The sequence below is a fragment of the Danio rerio genome, chromosome 24, assembly GCF_049306965.1.
Source record: "Danio rerio strain Tuebingen ecotype United States chromosome 24, GRCz12tu, whole genome shotgun sequence".
Classification (NCBI taxonomy): domain Eukaryota; kingdom Metazoa; phylum Chordata; class Actinopteri; order Cypriniformes; family Danionidae; genus Danio; species Danio rerio.
The window spans coordinates 7,835,950-7,856,624 of record NC_133199.1 but is presented as its reverse complement, the minus strand read 5'-3'; the positions used below and the strand labels follow the sequence as shown (position 1 = coordinate 7,856,624).

General features: G+C 36.1%; 2 protein-coding genes across 5 annotated transcripts in view; one reads left to right on the top strand and one right to left on the bottom strand.

Annotated features, from left to right (window-relative positions):
• The window catches only part of cavin1b (caveolae associated protein 1b), a 31,060-nt gene extending 23,295 nt beyond the window's left edge, over positions 1 to 7,765 (bottom strand). Inside the window, exon 1 of the mRNA NM_001114549.2 lies at positions 6,983 to 7,765. Coding sequence (NP_001108021.1) covers positions 6,983 to 7,486 — 504 coding nt within the window. The 5' untranslated portion in view covers positions 7,487 to 7,765. The remainder of the gene's footprint in view (positions 1 to 6,982) is intronic.
• Positions 7,766 to 12,918: 5,153 nt separating this feature from the next.
• The window catches only part of atp6v0a1b (ATPase H+ transporting V0 subunit a1b), a 38,006-nt gene continuing 30,249 nt past the window's right edge, over positions 12,919 to 20,675 (top strand). For 3 of the 4 annotated variants that reach the window (XR_012399133.1, XR_012399132.1, XM_009297243.4), the window contains exons 1-9: positions 12,919 to 12,981; positions 15,071 to 15,240; positions 15,369 to 15,447; positions 16,701 to 16,798; positions 17,185 to 17,313; positions 17,475 to 17,557; positions 19,491 to 19,617; positions 20,070 to 20,152; positions 20,245 to 20,338. Coding sequence is in view for 2 of the 4 variants with exons in the window: in XM_009297243.4 (XP_009295518.1) it covers positions 15,124 to 15,240; positions 15,369 to 15,447; positions 16,701 to 16,798; positions 17,185 to 17,313; positions 17,475 to 17,557; positions 19,491 to 19,617; positions 20,070 to 20,152; positions 20,245 to 20,338 (810 nt within the window). In the remaining 2 variants the exon portion in view is untranslated. 4 annotated transcript variants of the gene reach the window in all.

Below are 20,675 nucleotides of genomic sequence, written 5' to 3'. Positions count from 1 at the left end.
ATCCACAGGTGTCACTATTTGGGGTTACTTCAGAGGATATACAGTTGCCTTCTTCAAAGTGTAAAATCATTACTTTTTCGACTTATTTGGCACGCAGGGCTATTTTGCTAAAATGGAAGGATTCTCATCCTCCCACTAATCTTCAGTGGATTTGAGAAATTATGTCTTGCGTTTATTTAGAAAAAATCAGGTTCTCATTAAGAGGGTTGGAGGGGAAATTTTTTAAGGTGTGGCAACCTTTTATTGATTTTGTGGAAAATCTCAAATAATTTGATTTTGCTGTACATATGGTGTGTATGGTTATATGTTAGTTGAATAAATGCTTTTTCTTTTTTTTTCTTTATTATTATTATTTTTTTATGTTTTGTAATTTTTATTTATTGTTATTATTGTTATAATAATTATTATTTCTCTGTATTTGTATTTAAACCTACATTACTTTTTGGCTAATGTGAGCGCTATCCCGCTGTTGGATTGGTATGGGTTTGGGGTTTGTATTGTTGTTCTTTCCCATTTGAAAAACTGAAAATCAATTTAAAAAATATTTAAACGAAAAAAAATAAGATTATTTACCCATCCACTTTGTTAATATCATGATTCTATGCCTCTTGAATCCATAATTGTATCACAAATATTTTCCACATAAAAATCTTTTCCCCATAAAGGTAAATATAGTACATTAAGCATCTCTGAAAAAGTATTATTCATTGGATTGACTGTATTTTAAGGTAAGTGGTTGCAAAACAATCATATATATAGGGATGAAATTAAACAAACAAATTAAATTGTGTAATGTTCAGCTAATTTGTTCGTTTAAATTCAGCCCATAGAAATTATTTGCAACAACTTACCCTAAAAAATGAGTAAATCCAATGAATATTTTTTAAATGTAGATTATTGTCATATTAGCAGACTATGAAGCAACGTTATTCAGCATTAAAGTCATGAAACCTGACATCTGAGATCCCAAAAATTACACCCTTTTTCATAATAACCTATACTGTTATTCGTAACTGATTAAAAAAACTACAGGTCAGAATTCTATCGATGTGAAATGGGTTGCAAACATGGCTTCATATAGAAATTCATTCAATATGAAGATGTGTAAAACAGCATATGTTTTACACAACATATGCCCTTCCGGCCGCAACCCAGTACTGGGAAACATTCATACACTTTCATTCACACACACAAACACTCATACACTATGGCCAATTTAGTTCATCCAGTTCACCTGTACCACAGGACTGTGGGAGAAACCGGACCACCCGGACGAAAGCCACATGAACACAGAGAGAACATGCAAACTCCACACAGAAATACCAACCGGCCCTGCTGGGACTTGAACCAGCGACCTTTTTGCTGTGAGCAGACAGTGCTAACCACTGAGCTACCATGCCACCCATGTTGAAATTAAATATAGGTGTTCTATAAATAAAGATATTGAATATAAAGATACAAGATGTTTGCATTTTGACAACTAACCGAAATAAACACACACAACTATAATGTCTAGTTGGTACCTAAACACATGTTGTTCCACACAACATGAATTTAAAACATATAAGGAAATGTGGGATTATTTATTTTAAAAGCACGTCAGGGAGTTGCAGTGAGAGAGACAGTTGCAGTAGCTGGAGATGACAGGATACATATTTGGGATGATGCAGTGGAGTCAAAAGGTAAGAACTGGTAACACCTCCGGGCAGCTAGTTTTAAGGTAATCAGCTGCTATATCTGCTTGAAGAAGAAAAATCCCAACCAAAATCTCCTAAAAAAATGAACTTTGCTCTGCCGACTTTTGATGCAGAAAATACAAACAAAGTGACTTTTATTGACAGTTTAAAATAATATAATGTGCAATAAATGGTGTATAGAGAAAGTCTGTAAAATAACAGAAAATGTACTGCAGCTTATTAAAAGGTTTTCGTATCATAATATACAACACCAACCCAGAGAATACATCGCTTTAAACCAGGGGTCACCAAACTTGTTCCTGGAGGGCCGGTGTCCTGCAGATTTCCGCTCCAACCCTAATCAAACACACCTGAACAAGCTAATCAAGGTCTTATAGGTATGCTTGAAACACCCAGGCAGGTGTGTTGAGGCAAGTTGGACCTAAACCCTGCAGGGACACCGGCCCTCCAGGACCGAGATTGGTGACCCCTGCTTTAAACTATTAAAAATGTTAATAAAAGTCACTTTTTCCAAACTTTTTCAAGGTTAAAAAGTTGTTGTAAAAAAGATTAAGGTACCATAATGCAATTCAAAAGCATAAATAAATAGGGAAAACTGATAATCTATGGATTTTTTTAATGTAGGTAATAGTGGAATAGTACAGTATTGATCCCTGTGATTGTGTTAAATGTCTCCTCCTCATAAGTTCTCGGCTCTGTTTTCCAGTAGCTTGGCAAGTAGCTTCTGTAACCCTGTTTCTGACAGTCCCTGCTGTATAAAAAGTGGAAAAGAGTAGCTCAGTGGGGTAATCACTGGGGCGTCTCCTTTGGCATACAAAAACAGCCTCTAACTTATGACCCTGCAGTGTCTGTCAGACACACATTTCACAAATTATGAAATATGGAAAGTTGGCCTACTGTGCTGAAGGAGACAAATGATTAGATTGCTCTTTGTCCTATAAAACATTTCAACACGCCCATGAAGCATGCAAATCAGACATGTATGTAATTATCTAATGGTTAGATTTGCATGCCTTTGATGGAATGTCTTGGCTCTTGTGAGTTCAGCACTGTGCATTTGACTTGCAGTAGGCCTCAATACACTACAGTGCATAAATATAAACTCCTCTCAACAATCTAAAACAATCATGGATGATCATTAGTTAACGCAAATTGTGTTGACATATTTACAAACCCAAATGCTGGGTTAAATATTTATTACATTTCAACCCAATGGTAGGATTTATCTATAAGTTTATTCATAAACTAATTTCGAGAAGATCACGTGATTATGATTGAACACGGCTGGTTCAGCATTAGCATGCATGATCCACCAATCAGATGATTCCTAACCCACTATAAAGAGCCAGAGTTTTTCACTACAGTCATCTTCGATTTGAAGAATCCCCCCTTCCACCCCCTCACAGCAAGAACGTCACCGGTTCAAGTCCTTTAACAGGCCGGTGGTCGTTTCTGTGCGTAGTTTGCATGTTCTACCCGTGCTCGTGTGGGTTTTCCCCGGGTCCTTCGGTTTCCTCCCACATTCCAAAATCATGCACAACAAGTGAATTGATCAATCTAAATTTTGCACTACAGTCAATCTCTCAACCTGCTGCATATCTCTTCATAGCATTCAATTTTTAGTCATCAGTCCTTATCAAGGGGGAGTTGTCGAGATCTACCGGAGCTCAAAGCTAACCTCTCGCCCTGCAAACGGGAGGGAGCCCAGGGCTCAAGGACCTTTTGGGCTCAGGGCTCTCTCCCAGGACAGCATGTCAAACTTGCTTATAATCAATCATCAGCTAAGTGTGAACTCTTGAAATGTGTGTTGAAACAGCATTTTTAGAGCGCACTAAAGGCTTTTTTCACGACAAAAATAACTATAAAGGTAACTTTAAGTGACTTAAGTGACTGTTAACGTGGCATGGTTGTTGGTGCCAGACGGGCTGGTCTGAGAATTTGTGCCACTCCTGTCAGCTTAGAACAGGCAACTGAGGCTACAATTCACACAGGCTCACCAAAATTGGACAATAGAAAATAAAAAAAAATAAAAAAACGTTGCCTGGTCTGATGAGTCTTGATTTCTGCTGCAACATTCGAATGGTAGGGTCAGAATTTGGCATCAACAACATGAAAGCATGGATTCATCCTGCCTTTTATCGATGGTTCAGGCTGCTGGTGGTGGTGTAATTGTGTGGGGGATATTTTCTCGGCACACTTTGGGCCCATTAGAACCAATTGAATCATCTCAGACCGATTTCTTGAACATGACCATGAGTTCACTGTACTCAAATGGCCTCCACAGTCACCAGATCTCAATCCAACAGAGCACCTTTGGGAGGTGATGTAACAGGAGATTCACATCATGGATGTGCAGCCGGCAAATCTGCAGCAACTGTGTGATGCTATCATGTCAATATGGACCAAAGTCTCTGAGGAATACTTCCAGTACCTTGTTGAATCTATGCCACAAAGGATTAAGGCAGTTCTAAAGGCAAAAGGGGTCCAACTAGGTTCTAGTAAGGTGTATCTAATAAAGTGGCCGGTGAGGGCAAGCCAACCTACTCAGAAGTACTTAGCTAGTTATTTACATATCATTCTCTTACTCTTTAAATGGGTTCTTAGTCAAAATAAGCTGCTATATAGACCACAAATCCAAAAGTCTGATTACCCCAGAGAAAAAAAGTGAAAGAAATCAAGTAGTACGATGCAAAGTTCTAAAACTATTTGCATACATGATATATTTCTGATCTTATCCTGGCAAATTACCTACTATAAAGAAGGGAAATGAGAGGAGACGAGTGAATAAATGAAGAAACAAATAAATAAAGAGTGTAATTTGATGTTCCTAAACTTGCAAAATAACAGTGTGCGATTGTTACAGACCCTCCCTCTCTGATGATTAAAGGAAGGATATTGGGAAGAGTAATTAGTGAAGTGTGTGTGTATGTGTGTGTGTGTGTGGGGCAGGCAGCTCCAGCCTCTTCTGACTCACTTTGTGGAAACTCTGAATGTTCTTGCGCCACTGTGCAAAGCTGCAAGCTATTACACATTGCATTATACAGCCAAAGAAAAAACCCTCTAACTACAGACAGACTGTCTCAGTAAATCCCTCTGACTATTTTTGCATGAAGCTACCCTTTTCCTCGCTTTTCCCACTCCCCACATCTCTGTCCTTACCCTCTGTTCATGTTCTTCCATTCCCTCTTTCCCCCTAAAAAACCACTCCCACCCTTTTTAAAATAGTCTCTGGATTTTGCTTGTGGTATTTTCCATCTCTGAGGAAAAGAAAGAAACCCTCTCAACATTAATCCAACATGACTGCCGTGTTGGAGAGAGAATGCAAGTAAAAACATGTCAGCGTTCGTTTATTCTGCGACCATCAAACAGAACTGTGCTTTTATAAGGCAGCAGGCAGCCCAGCTAAGCATCACAGAGTATGTGTGGACGTTATACCATATATCAGTATAAATGGTATATATATAAATATATACCATATATTTTTTGTATATTATTTTACAAAAAAAAAACATTTACCTTAAGAAGACACACCTTGGAGTGCCTGAATGCTCCTGCAATGTCATGTGAATAAGATGCTGCGATAGCTTTCAATCATCAGGAGATTTAGTAGATTATAAAGTTAACAGACACCATAGCAGGTGTATCTTTATGCATTATTATTATCAGTATTAACATACTACCTGACAAAAGTCTTGTCATCGATCCCTGTTGTAAAAGCAACAAATAATAACTTGACTTCTTATTGATCAGTTGGAAAATTGGCAGAAGGTAGATTTTTACCGATGAATCATCTGTTGAACTGCATCCCAATCATCACAAATACTGCATAGACCCAAGATTCTCACAGTCAATCAGTCACGTTTGTTGAAGGAAAAATCATGGTTTGGGGTTACATTCAGCATGGGGGTGGGTGAGAGATCTGCAGAGTGGATGGCAACATCAACAGCCTGAGGTATCAAGACATTTGTGCTGCCCATTATCTTACAAAACCACAGGAGAGGACAAATTCTTTATCAGGATAGCGCTCTTCGTACTTCAGCCTCCACATCAAAGTTCCTGAAAGCAAAGAAGATCAAAGTGCTCCAGGGTTGGCCAGCCCAGTCACCAGACATGAGCATTATTGAGCATGTCTGGGGTAAGATGAAGGAGGCATTAAGGATGAATCCAAAGTATCATGATGAGCTCTGGGAGTCCTGCAAGAACTCTTTCTTTGGCATTCCAGATGACTTTACTAATAAGTTATTTGAGTCACTGCAGCGATGTATGGATGCAGTCCTTTAAGCTCATGGGAGTCATACACAATATTGATTGTATTTTTATACTCTATATTGTATATTCTATACTGTACATTATTTCTTATTTCTTATCTTTTCTTACATTATTACATTACTTCTGTGACAAGACTTCTGTCCTAATTAAATAATTCAAATTCAAGGCATGATCATATTCGATTTTGGTAAAATAAGCGTAATCTAGAGCCCTTTGCCTTTTATATAAGACACTTCTTATCTAAATGATCAACTAGAGGTCAAGGTATTATTTGTTGTTCCTAAAACCTGGATAAGCGACAAGACTTTTGTCAGGTAGTATATTTTCACACACAAAAGCAAACAAAACAAAACATATGAATTGAAGGATATAACTGCAAACAATTATTTTGGGGCCAGGAATTATATAGAATTTTTTTTCCTTAACAGCTACGGTGTATTATTTTTTAAAGAAAATAAAGGTGTTTTTAGGCTGGGATTTTTTTATTTATTTTTTTTACATATAATGTTTAGAAAGTCGTGCATTTTAAGTATGCAAATGCTTTTTGGGCAACAGTATATAGCTATATTTGTTAGCGGTAAGACATTTACCCAAGACCACACCCAACCAATTACGTCTATGACACGATGCCCCCTGCATTTTCCATTATACTCAGTAAGAAAGATCTTCTTTTCAAAACACTCATAACTTTAAATTGAGCACAAAGGCATATATCATTGTTTTCTCCTGGTTTCTCCTGTTTAATCTAAAATCTAAAGAGAGATCTCAACAATGTCTTTAAATGTGCAATGATCTGCTAGAAAACCGAAATCTGCAGTTAAAAGTAACATCGTTCTAATGTTTTAATAAGAGCATGCTTTATCAATTTCCTCCAAACACTTGAGCTATCAGCTGTCTGTCTGCATTCATTTTATATTGTACTGTATGTCTCTTTCGTGTCTTTCTTTTTTGAAATGATAATGTAATATCAAGTACATTTTTATACTTTAACTGTGTTTAAACTGTGCAAGTCTCACCTGATAGATCATGACTTTAAAGTTTCTTCTCTTTAGGAGCTCGTTCTCGTTGCTCTCCAGACGTTTGATCTGGCCAGCCTGTTTCTCCAGGTTCCCCCGCACCGACTTGACGTTCACGCTCACCTTACGCACCTTCTCCAGCATCTTATTGACGGTGTTGGCTGTGGTGGTGTGGCTCTTGGACAGTTTGGTGAGCTCCCCCTGGATTCCCGTCACAGATCTCTCCATGTCCCGCTGACGGGCTTCCAACCCAGCCTGCGTCTGCTGGATCTGGTCAACGGCTCCAATGATTTTGTCAAGCAGCGTGAGGACCATGACCCCATTCATCTCGCCACCCTCCCCAGCCTCTTCTTTCTCGGCAGCATCTTTAGCTTTGTTCTCGGCGGTGGCTTCGTCTTCATCATCAGAGACCGGGAGGTTGATTTCATCTTCTGAGATCTCAGTAAGAGACTTGCGCAGCTCGGGCACCTCCAGATGCAGACGGCTGTCTTCAATCACCTCCATGTTTGAAACTTGAACGTGCTTGCAAAATAAAAGTGGAATGTGAGAAGGATGCAAGCTGTGGGAAGTTCTGTGTCCTCACTCGCCTTTCTTTCTGCTCTCAGGATTCCCCTCTGTAGAGTTCACCTAACTGTTCCCTCCTCTGTCACACTCACCACATCTGCTCTCCCTCCTTCTCTCTGTTTCTCACTCTGTGTGTGTTTGGGATCTGGCCAGAGCAGCGGAGGCTGGCAAGCAGGCTGTGGACGGTCTGTACTGCATGAGAGCTGGGTCGTCAATGCCACACTTTCCTGTGAAAGCCTTCAGACAAATCAGCTGCGTGCCAGCTGCCTTCCTCTTGCCCGCTGACACTCCCCCTGCACGCACGCTGTGAGGCTCGGGCTGCGCTGGAGAGCAGTGCTCCACCCTGTGGCTTCCAATGAGACCCTACAGGAAAAAAAATCCCAAATGAGATCTCTACGGTGATAAACATTTTTCCACTGTCAGAACAGTTTACATTTCAAGATGAAGACTCCAGTCATATCAGTGCAGTAGAAAAAAAATGGTTTATTCTACTTTGTTGCGGTCTGTACTCACATGACAAGTTATACAGCCCAAGGTGGATACATTTGAGTAAATGTTAAAAGAATACTTGTGTTTATGTACAGTGCTCAGCATAGATGAGTACACTCCATTTTGAAAATGTATATTTTTATCTATATCTCAGTGAATATGGGTGATTTATTTTGGTGCATTTGAACAAAACAGATTTATGTTTTAAACAGATATGTTTATTAAAATAATATTTTAGTCATCAAACATATTTAGATATGCAAAGATGATACAATTAAATTCATGTAAAATATTGTAAAAAAAATTACAACCTACAAAACTTCAACTAAATTTTATATATTTTTCTCCTCTCTTGATTTTTGCTATTTTTGAAATTTTTATTTAATATTTTTCTAATGCTAATTTAATTTTGAACCATTATTGTAAGATATTTTATTACCGCGTTTCCTGTCTGACGCATTTGCGTGCGCATGAATGGAAGTCTATGAGGAGAAAAGTCAAGTGTGACCGCAGCTTTATGGCAAAATCATTAGGATGCTCATTCATTAGAAGATCATGTTCCATGAAGATATTTTGTAGATATTTTTAGTTATATACATTGCGGGCGAGGCAGTGGCGCAGTAGGTAGTGCTGTCGCCTCACAGCAAAAAGGTCGCTGGTTCGAACTTCAGCTCAGTTGGCGTTTCTGTGTTGAGTTTGCATGTTCTCCCTGCGTTCGCGTGGGTTTCCTCCGGGTGCTCCGGTTTCCCCCACAGTCCAAAGACATGTGGTACAGGTGAATTGGGTAGGCTAAATTCTCCGTAGTGTATGAGTGTGTGTGTGAATGTGTGTGTGGATGTTTCCCATAGATGGGTTGCGGCTGGAAGGGCATCCGCTGCGTAAAAACTTGCTGGATAAGTTGGCGGTTCATTCTGCTGTGGCGACCCCGGATTAATAAAGAGACTAAGCTGGAAAGAAAATGAATGAATGAATATATACATTGCTAAGAGGTTAATTAAGGGCAAATTTAATGTCAATTTTCCCAATATATAGATTTACTTGAACCCTCAGATTTGCAAGTTTTCAAATTGCACAATCTACGTACATTCTAATAAAGATTCCTTGAAATAGTTGCATTTTGGCTGATTATTGTCCTTTCCGAACAAACTAGTAAATAGAAAAATATTACATTTATTCAGCTTTCAGATGATCAACAAATAAACAAATCACTCTTATGACAGTTTTTTTTTTCCCCGGGTTACATATATTGATATAAAGAAGTATTTTTCATTCATTTTCTTTTTTTGGCTTAGTCCTTTTATTAATCTGGGATCGCCACAGCGGAATGAACCGCCAACTTATCCTGCATATGTTTTACACAGCGAATGCCCTTCCAGCCCATCACTGGGAAACACCTATACACTGCGGACAATTCAGCTCACCCAATTCACCTATAGCACATGTGTTTGGACTTGTTGGGGAAACCAGAGCACCCAGAGGAAACCCACGGCAAGACGAGGAGAACATGCAAACTCCACACAGAAATGCCAGCTGACACCGATACCACAATCCCCTTTGCTTTGAGGCAACAGCGCTATCCACTGCGCCACCGCACCACCTTAATAACTATTTTCTCTCTATATATAAATATACACTTCCACACTTGTGCTATATAAATGAACTGCTATTGCCTTCTCATACCCTGTCTTTTTTCAGGAACAGTATAAAAGTAATGTACTTTGGTATGTTATTTTAAAATTTATTATTGTAAATTGTATAGCTGAGCTTAACACATCTCAATGTAAAGTCCAAAGATCACATTTATAGCTGTGAATTTATACTGCATACCATTAACAGTCTCCTTTGTGTCTTTTTATACCTTCTAATTGATTAATAAGAAATGTGTTTATACGAAACATAATTCCAAACTCTATTATATCTTTTGAGCAAACTCTATGAGTAATAACATTTTCCTCCGGGACACATCTGTATATGTGTGGAGATAACATACGGTTCTGGAGAGTGTAACAGTATTAGACAGGCACAGACACAGTGAGAGCTGGAATGCGATCCAGACCTGGAGGGTTATTCAGTTCCCTAAAGGCCAATTTTTTCCCATTACAGCACGTAAATAAAGCTAAAGGAAGAGTTTACCAAAATAACTTGTACTCTCATGCGTGTGGCCCTTGCATGTGTACACATGTGCAAGTGGGTGTTTTCTTCCAGCTCATCTCTTAGTGACAGACTGCTGTTATTTACAATTTCACAGAGAATAATGTAATATTAAGTTGGGAGTGATTGATGATAGCACGATTTCCACTGGAATGGAAAAATGGTTTGGGTAGATTTGGTACGACTCCAAAATATGAGGTAAGACACATAAATTGAAACATCAGAGAGGATATTCATCACTTTCAAAGCTTTACCTGTCTAGATGCTCGATTAATTTGTGCTTTTATCAATCGTAAGTTTTGAAAACAGGCTTTACGAGTTACTATAGCAAGTTTCAGATGTGCCTATGTGTGAATTGGTCAGGGGTACGCATGTATGTTTCTCACCTCTGGCTCTTCAGTAGTTCCCGGCTCTAAATATGCACTGGTTCATTACAGAGTCTGTGCTACATTCTTCAGAGGTCTGCCCTCTCACCTTTCACCGTTGCACAACACACAGAGCTGCATCATATCCTTCACAAAAAAAAGAAGTATAGTTCAAGTTATTATTTTAACATAAAATTAAGAATACATTAAGTATTTTTTTTAACATTTATTTGTGATTATTTTCTCAAGCTTCCACAAAACATTTTGCACATTCAAGCATGCAATTTTCCCCCCATTTTGAACATTTCCGCCGAAATGAACTAGCAAACAAATAAAATCAAAATACAATTACAACAGGAATAGACAAAAGCACAGCAAAATTTAAAATATTAATAATAATAGTAAATAAATAAATAAAAAGAATAAAATAATAATAATAGTAAATTAAAAAAATAATAATAATAAACTTTAAAAATAATTCAAATAAATAATTACCTACAGTACATGATAATACAAATCAATACTCTGTTACATTTATAGTGGTCTTTTACATAAATATCAAACTAAACTATATTGGTGATCACAGTTAAACCTGTTTGCACAGATTTATTTATATAAATCAGTTAAAAGAGAGAGTCTTCCTTCTTTTAAAATATGTGATCATAGGTTGTCATGTCTCATAAAATTTTTGGACAGATCCCTTCATTAAATACTTAATTTTCTCTAATTTCAAATATAAAATCAGATCACACATCCACATTGAAGCTTTAGGGGAAGCTGCTGATTTCCACTCAAGTAGTATTCTTCTCCTTGCTAACAAAGTAGCGAAGGCGAATACATTTTTTCTTTTGTTTGTCAACAATATATTGTGTTCTGGTACCCCAAAGATAGCTAACTCAACACTAGGTTTTATCTCTAAATTAAAGGCGTCATTTCATGTTTTAAATATTTGTGTCCAATAGTCACTCAACTGTATACTTTAAGTATTACTCCAAATCAGAAAACAGTATGGAAAACGGAAATAAAAAAAGAAAGTATGACTTCCAAATTTATTTTGACTTGCATTTCATTGCATACAACATGAACACAAAATATCTCATATTTTGTCAGGTCAATTTCATTTCATTTTCAAATAAACATCCTTTCCTGTCATTCAGATCTGTAACACATTCCAAAAAAAGTTGGGACAGGAGTACTTTATGGTTAGTAATCAGATAAATTGGTTAAATAATGACGTGATTTGAAAAAGGTGATGTCAACAGATGATTGTAATTATGATTTGATACAAAAGCAGCATCCGAAAAAGGTTTAGTGTTTAAAGAGCAAAGATGGGTTAAGGATGGTCAGTTTTCAAATAAATATGTGAGAACATTATTGAAATGTTTAAAAAAATATTCCTCAAAGAAAGATAGGAAGACGTGCATATTTCAACGCCAACAGTACATGTAAGCTTTTAGAAATATACTCCAGTCCAATTGTACAGAATATACTTGAAAATAGCTATTAAAATCTAGAGGGTTCTAGTTTAACCAGGCAGCTTTTATGCAAACGTTCAGCTTGCCATGAAAAAAATTATGCTTTCACCGAAATAGAGAAACCCTTTCTAAGTGTGTAGGTTTGTATTTTACACTTTTACAGTCTATAATTTCATAGCACTGTACAAATACTCAAAAATGTCTCTGTCAACCAAAGTCACACAAGAGCTAATTTCACATCTGTAAGTAAGCTTTTTCCTCATAAATGCAAAAATGTCAAATAAATTAAAATCAATCATGTTTGTTCTATAGAGAGACCCAACTCTTGTCCTTTTGATTAGCATTGTTTCCTTGGGGTTGTGAAATTTCACAAAATGTCTACAAAGTATGTTGTATACTGTGAACTTGCTAACTTTTTTGGTCACATCTATTTCGCATGTTTATTTTCCTCATTTAAAATATAAAAAAGTTTACAAATTGATATTTTTCTGAGCCCATAGCTCTGGTGAGTTGTTGAGAAAAATATGAACAGATGTTTCACTATAATGTCAACATGTGAATGTATGTTTTGATGTATGTTTTGTGAATGTATGTTTTGTCTATTACATTACATGAAAAAATCTGCCAAATTCTGGTAAATTTCTGTGTGAATTATTGTCACGTTTATACTCAAAACGCTCTATTTGAAGATAATTTACCCATATTAAACCTACCTGGTCTACATTTTTCTTTTTGGATGGAATGGGAAACGTTTTTCACCCTTCCAAAAGGATAATATAAACACTGTTTATACATGACACGTAAGGTTTTAGGATTTACCGTGGAAAGGTCAGTCATCTTGAAAAGAGAAACAATCACGTGACGCTGTAGCAGCAGCTGCGAGAGTGACGTCATACAGCAGTTCTCACCATCATCAGCGCAGACGTGAACTGATCTAGTGAAGACGTCGAGGACGGTAAGAGCGTTTATCTTTATTTTTCGTGTTTTTTTTTTCTTCACACTTATAACAAATACAACACATATATATTTAAAGTATGACGTTTTATACGAGCGGGAATTTGTTTTATATGTTACCGCTAGAATGAGATGGTGATGCTAGTCTATGGGCTATCTATGTCTACCATTTGTGCTGTTAAATTCATTAATATTTGTAGTAATTCTGACTTCAATATTATATTGTGCTCGCGTCGAAGAATCCACAGTTAACAGCATGCTATTGATTAATGAATTGAAAATCTGCGTTAATCAGAAACGATGGGTTAAGGCGTTTACTGTTTTTTTCATACATTCAATTATGATTAACGTTATATGTTAGTTCCATATAAATGTTTGTTTTATTAAGCATAGTGATCAAACGCCGATAAAAAAACATTCTCGCTGGGAAGATAGATAGAGAACCCTGTAATGGCGCCCTTCAAGAGCTGAAGGACAGTGCGGCAGAGATGGTGAGAGTTGTTGAGTCATCAGCCAATCAGCTCTCAGAGCTGTGAAGAACGATGAGCCTCTCGGCCAATCAGTGAATAGAGATAGAAGGGACGTTGAGCTCATCATCCATTCAGAAGGGATGCTGAGCTCTCGGCCAATCAGCTCGTTGATATGCTAGGGATGCTGAGCCTAGCCCAGAGATTTTGTATTAGAGGAGGCTGCCTCGGTTTCTGGATAATTTTAATAAAGTTTGGTTTAGTTTGCTTGTAAAATGATCAGATTAGAATACTTTATGAGTTGTAATGCCTGTAATGCATTTTAATTGGACAAAACAGATGTTTTGTGAAGTTTGGTTACAATTTACACATGCTAATTCAGTATTAAAGAAACAATTTCAATGTTATGAACAGTATAGGCCTAATAAAATAATATGTTTTTGCATAAAGTGTTATACACTACCATTTAAAAGATTCTTAAAAGACAAGATTTATATTTTTACCTTTTTTTCAGAAAGTATGAGAAAATGTCAGTGATAACGTTTATTGTTACAGATTGTTATTGAATACAAATTGTTATTGAATACAAATTGTTATTGAATACAAATTGTTGTTGAATACAAATTGCCGCACGTGACTTGAATATCTTTATTTGTAAATAATTTATAATTTAAGATTGACTGTGATGATTCTGTAGGGGAGTGCATATGCATAAAACAAATAAAACAATGTACACACATAGACAAATACAATTAAAAAAAGGCAGAACTGAAATAAACAGTGTTTTATTGTTTTCCGAGGAGTCTAACAGTATTTAGGTATACATTAATTGAATAATCAGATGTAGAATAATACTGCACAGTCTTCTTTATCTTTATGAATAATATGAGTACAATATATCATTATTAAAGTTGTAAACGGTACAATTTCTTATTCCTGAGTGCTTTTCAAATCCTCATACATTCACAGGCTTCAAAAACACATGCAAAAGTTTAATTATAATCCAGACTCAACATTGCATATCCTACGATGTGACTATTGCATATGATCACATTGCAATATCAATGCTGAAACAATATATTGTGCAGCCCTAATATATATATTTATTTATTTATAGAAAATATAATATACATTGTATTCATTTATTTATACAGGTTCACCACCATCTCAGGGGAAAAGCTGCATTTTAAACATAAGGATATATTGAAATATGTGACCCTTGACAACAAAACCAGTCATAAGTGTATCTATTTTTATTTATCTAGAATCAAAATAATCTGAAAGCTGATCAAAAAAGCTTAATACCCAGATAATTGCCTTTAAAATTGAAGTGCTTAGCAAAACATTACTAATCATAATTTGAGTTTTGATATATTTCCAGTTGGAAATGTACAAAATATTGTCATCTTTACATAATATTAAATTATTTTTGGCACAAAAGAGAAATCTATTATATTACTTATTTAAATAAATATACACATGCAACATAAGATTGGTTTGTGGTCTGAAGTCAATTGTAATACTATTCAATCATAGAAATAATAAAAAAAAATCAATTAATTTTTTTTTAATTAAATACACATATTTGTAAAATTTCTTTTTTCTTCCCTACTCACCATCCAGTGAGCATCCATTGTTTTTTGAGCCGTGGGTGAGTTCCTGTGGCCGGCAGCATCATGGGGGAGTTGTTCCGCAGTGAGGAGATGACTCTGGCCCAGCTCTTCCTCCAGTCTGAAGCGGCCTACTGCTGCGTCAGTGAACTGGGGGAGCTGGGAATGGTCCAGTTCAGAGATGTACGTAGATATAAAATGTTTTCCCTTTCTCTTCCCAAGTTATTAATGTTAATTATGAATTGAAACCTCTTTCTTTCTTTTTCTTTCTTTCTTTCTTTTTTCTTTCTTTCTTTCTTTCTTTCTTTCAGCTCAACCCTGATGTGAACGTGTTTCAGAGGAAGTTTGTGAATGAAGTTAGACGTTGTGAAGAGATGGACAGAAAGCTCAGTGAGTGGATCAACATGTCCACACTTACACCAGAAACAGCTCTCTTTAGTAAAATTCGGTGATTTACGTAAAGCCCCAGTTAGATCACAAAATGACAATCATCAAGTTCAGCAAGCTATTTGCAGTTTTGTCTAGTCAAATTTTTTTGTCATCAGCCCCAGCAGCAAAGGGTTTTTCCCAAATACCACTTTATTTTTAATTACGAACAAAATTGAAAAACCACTATTAAGATTTTTATCTCAAAATATATTTGTCTATTTTAATAATTGACATTTACAATATTAAATACTACATTAACATATTCATCTACGCACTGCTACTGTACCTGTGATTGCATCTAGAATCCACTATATTTCTACATAGGCTTTTTAGGAAGGTGCTACAGTCATTTTTTTGTTCCACCCAGTGCATTAGATTAAAATAAAAACAATCAAATTTACTTTTTACTCAACATTTTATCCCGTTTCATCCCATATTTTTACATGTATAATTTTGTGGTGGTGAAGCGATGTGTCTTCCACAGACTTACCCTTTAAACAGTTAAAGACAGAATTATTAGCCCCCTTTTTTTATTTTTTTATTATTTCCCAAATTATGTTTAACAGAGCAAAAAAATTCACAGTATGTCTGATAATATTTTTTTATACATTTTTTATAATATTTTTTTATTTTTCTTCTAAAGAAAGTCTTATTTGTTTTATTTCAGCTATAGTAAAAGCAGGTATTGCTTTTTAAACACCATTTTAAGGTAAAAAAAAATATTAGCCCCTTTAAGCTATATATTTTTTCAATAGTCTATAGAACAAACCATCATTATACAATAACTTGCCTAATTACCCTAACCTGCCTAGTTAACATAATTAAGCCTTTAAATGTCGCTTTAAGCTGTATAGAAGTGTCTTGAAAAATATCTGGTAAAATGTTATTTACTGTCATCATGACAAAGATAAAATAAATCAGTTATTAGAAATGAGTTATTAAACTATTATGTTTAGAAATGTGTTGAAAAAATCTTCTCTGCGTTAAACAGAAATTAGGGAAAAAATAAACAGGGGGCGAATAATTCTGACTTCAACTGTATGTGCCAGCACTTCAAAGCAATACATTAATATTTATAATATGATGGAACACAACAAATGGTTGGCGACTACCTATGTCGCTTATGTCTGGATCCATCCCAATTAAACACGAAAATTCAGAGAACAGATGATTAAATGATGTTTGTAAATTTCTGCTGTTGTCATGTTTTGCAGGGTTTGTAGAGAAGGAGATTAAGAAAGCCAACATTCCTACTATGGACACTGGCGAGAATCCTGAAGTCCCGTTCCCTCGAGACATGATTGACCTTGAGGTAATTTTTTTCTCTCATGCTGCTAATTTGGGCAAAAAATGTATTTTACTCACCATATGTAGGTGCAAACCCATATGCAGTTTTATATTATGTATTTATTTATTTTCTGGAACATAAAAATGAGAAATTTTGAAGTACTTAGTTCATCTTTAATTTTGTTTATCATGTTTTGTCAAAGTATAGTTGTCATTACAGTCTGTTTTTGGCAATATTTGTACAATTAACCATCTTTCAGCCTATTAGTAAACCTTTTCCTTCTTCTGATGTCTTCACTTAGTAACCAGACCCCATTTTTCAAACATGTTTATGGAAAACATTGAATATTTAAATATTTATTTCTTGCCATCATCTTTAATTCATACAGTAATCATGCCTTTGATCTCCAGGCAACCTTTGAGAAGCTGGAGAATGAGCTGAAGGAGATCAACACTAATCAAGAGGCCCTGAAGAAGAACTTTCTAGAGCTGACAGAACTCAAGCATATCCTCAGACGTACTCAGCAGTTCTTTGATGAGGTCTGCCTAACCCTTGCACTATGAAAACAAACCACGATTTGTTAATGTGTGATGTCTGCTACAGCTGAAATATCGCCACAGGACACATTTACCCATACAAATAAGATGTATTGTCCAAACCACTATGACTCGTAGCTATAATTCTACTGGATTCTCTTTAGATGGAGGATCCTAACCTGTTGGAAGAATCATCATCTCTGCTGGACCCCAGTGAGGCCGGCCGGGGGGCTCCACTGAGGCTGGGGTGAGTTCCAGTGAATCTTCACAATTCTGTATACCAGTTTTAATAGTAAAAAAAGAAGTATTTCAACTTTAATAATTTATTTTTAGATTGCATAGTAACAAATCTGTTACAGTTTACTATATTTAAGTGTTGTAATGAACAAGAAAATTAAAAACTAGCTGCAAATGTAATGTAAAATAAAACTAATATAAAGCATAGCAAATGTAAAATTAAAATAACTACAACTATTTGATGTTACTCTATGAATTTATGCAATTAAAAAGCCATTTGTATTACATATTACTAATAATAATAAGTAGTGTGGTGAACCAGATAAAACTTGATATACACTCACCGGCCACTTTATTAGGTACACCTGTCCAACTGTTAACACAAATTTCTAATCAGCCAATCACATGGCAGCAACTCAATGCATTTAGGCATGTAGACATGATTAAGTGGATCTGCTGCACTTCAAACCAAAAATCAGAATGGGGAAGAATTTAAGTGACTTTGAACATGGCATGGTTGTTGGTGCCAGATGGGCTGATCTGAGTATTTCAGAAATTGCTGATCGACTGGGATTTTCATGCTCAACCATCTTTAGGGTTTACAGAGAATGGTCCAAAAAAGAGAAAGTATCCAGTGAGCGGCAGTTCAGTGGGCGCAAATGCCTTGTTGATGCCAGAGGTCAGAGGAGAATGGCCAGACTGGTAGAAAGGCAACAGTAACTCAAAAAACCACTCGTTACAACCAAAGTACTGTATGCAGAAAAACATCTATGAATGCACAACACATCGAACCTTGAGGCAGATGTGCTGCAGCAGCAGAAGACCACACCGGGTGCCACTCTTATCGGCTAAGAAAAGGAAACTGAGGCTACAATACACACAAGCTCACCAAAATTGCATTGTAAATGATTAGAAAAACGTTGCCTGGTCTGATGTGTCTCGATTTCTGCTGCAGCATTTGGATAGTAGGTTCAGAATTTGGCGCCAACAACTTAAAAGCATGGATCCATCCTGCCTTTTATCAATGGCTCAGGCTGGTGGTGGTGTATTGGTGTGGGGGATACATAATTGGCTCACTTTGGGCCCATTAGTACCAATTGAGCATCATGTCACCGCCACAGCCTACCTGGGTATTGTTGCTGACTGTCCATGCCTTTATGACCACAATGTGTCTCACTTCCAGCAGGATAATGTGCCACGTCATAAAGCGTGAATCATTTCAGACTGGTTTCTTGAAAATAACAATGACATTACTGTACTTATATGGCCTCCACAGTCACCATATCTCAATCCAAAAGAGCACTTTTGGGATGTGGTGTATGTGTGTATATATTTATGTGTATAACATTTTATAAATATTTATTTACACACATATATTATGTTACCTATGCAATTAACTTTAATCCAGCACTAATAAGAAAGATTTGTTTAACAAATTAAAAAAAAAATCAATGTTTAATAGTATTAATTATTTAACTATATTAATATTTTAAGCATGAAAACAGAATTTGAGGTAAATATTGATTTTATTTACATTTTGTTCATCATGCAAAGCAATCATATGAACCTTGAAGTCACTGTTTAAAATGCTCACTGTAGAGGCAATTCGATTTTACTTTCACAGTTTGGAAGTAAAGTTATCACGTAATGTTTTTCTAAAGAAAAAATAACATACCAAGAAATTCTTATATAATAAATGCAATAGCATTTCTGATTGTTGTTTTAAGTTCGTTCGTTCATTAAGATTAAGTTTTTAAAATATTAATTTATTTCACTAATGTCACTTTCATCCAAACTCTCACATCTTGTAGTCAAACCTGTAAAGAGTGTTAAAACTGTAAACCAAAATCATTGTGTAATTTACAAGAGAGTAAATATCAGGTTTGCATTGGCTTTAGTGGATTTTGTATACTTTGTTAATAATAAATTTGTTTACCTTTTAGATTTGTGGCTGGTGTCATCAACCGTGAAAGAATCCCTACGTTTGAAAGGATGCTGTGGCGAGTCTGCCGTGGAAATGTCTTTTTACGTCAGACAGAGATTGAGGATCCCCTTGAAGACCCCACAACAGTCAGTGCCTATTATTTTTTCGATTAAAATATTTGCATTTGAAATGTTTAGTGCTGGTCTATGATTAAGTGTGATTGATCACATGTAAAAATAAAAACAGAGCAAGGAGTTTTTCACAGTATTTCCTGTAATGTTTTTTCTTCTTCGTCTTATTTGCTTTACTTCAGCTTGGATAAAAGCAGTTTCTAATTTTTTCTAAAAGCATTTTAAGGTCAATATCATTAGCCCCCTTAAGTAATATTGTTTTTTGATTGTCTACAGAACAAACCACTGTTATACAATGACTCGCCTAATTACCCTATCTTGCCTAATTAATCTAGTTAAGACTTTAGATTGCACTTTAAGCTGAATATTTGATATAGATCACAGAGAATCATTCCCAAGTACTAGAAAGTTTGTTTACAAGTTAGATAACATTGACAACACAAGTCATGGATCTTTGTTTGCCACAGGGCGATCAGGTGCACAAATCGGTGTTCATCATCTTCTTCCAAGGAGACCAGCTGAAGAACAGAGTGAAAAAGATCTGTGAAGGGTATGGTGCTTTCTGATCCATGATAATTCTCAGAATTTTGACCTGTAATAATCAATGATTTTACGTACTATACTTACTTAACCTATTTGCAGGTTCCGTGCATCTCTGTACCCGTGCCCTGAGACCCCTCAGGAAAGGAAGGAAATGGCATCAGGTGTCAACACCCGCATTGATGACCTCCAGATGGTATGCTCTAATGATAAATGAAAACACAATCGTGACCGCACCTACATTAGTATTCACTCCAGTTCGATATACTATTATATCTATATATCATAAGCAAGTGTAACCCCGTCAGTCCTACACCACCCAACCCGCTCCAAGCTGGGCTAACAGAATAGATGTCAATGACTAGATTCATTCATTCATTTTCTTTTCCGCTTACTCCCTTTAATAATCCGGGGTCACCACTTTTGATGCACTTTCTGAAAATACGTCACATACGAGAGGCCTTTAAAGGAACACTCCACTCCAATTTCTGTCGGTTTTAAATAGTAAATTTATCAAAACACTTTTTTGAATT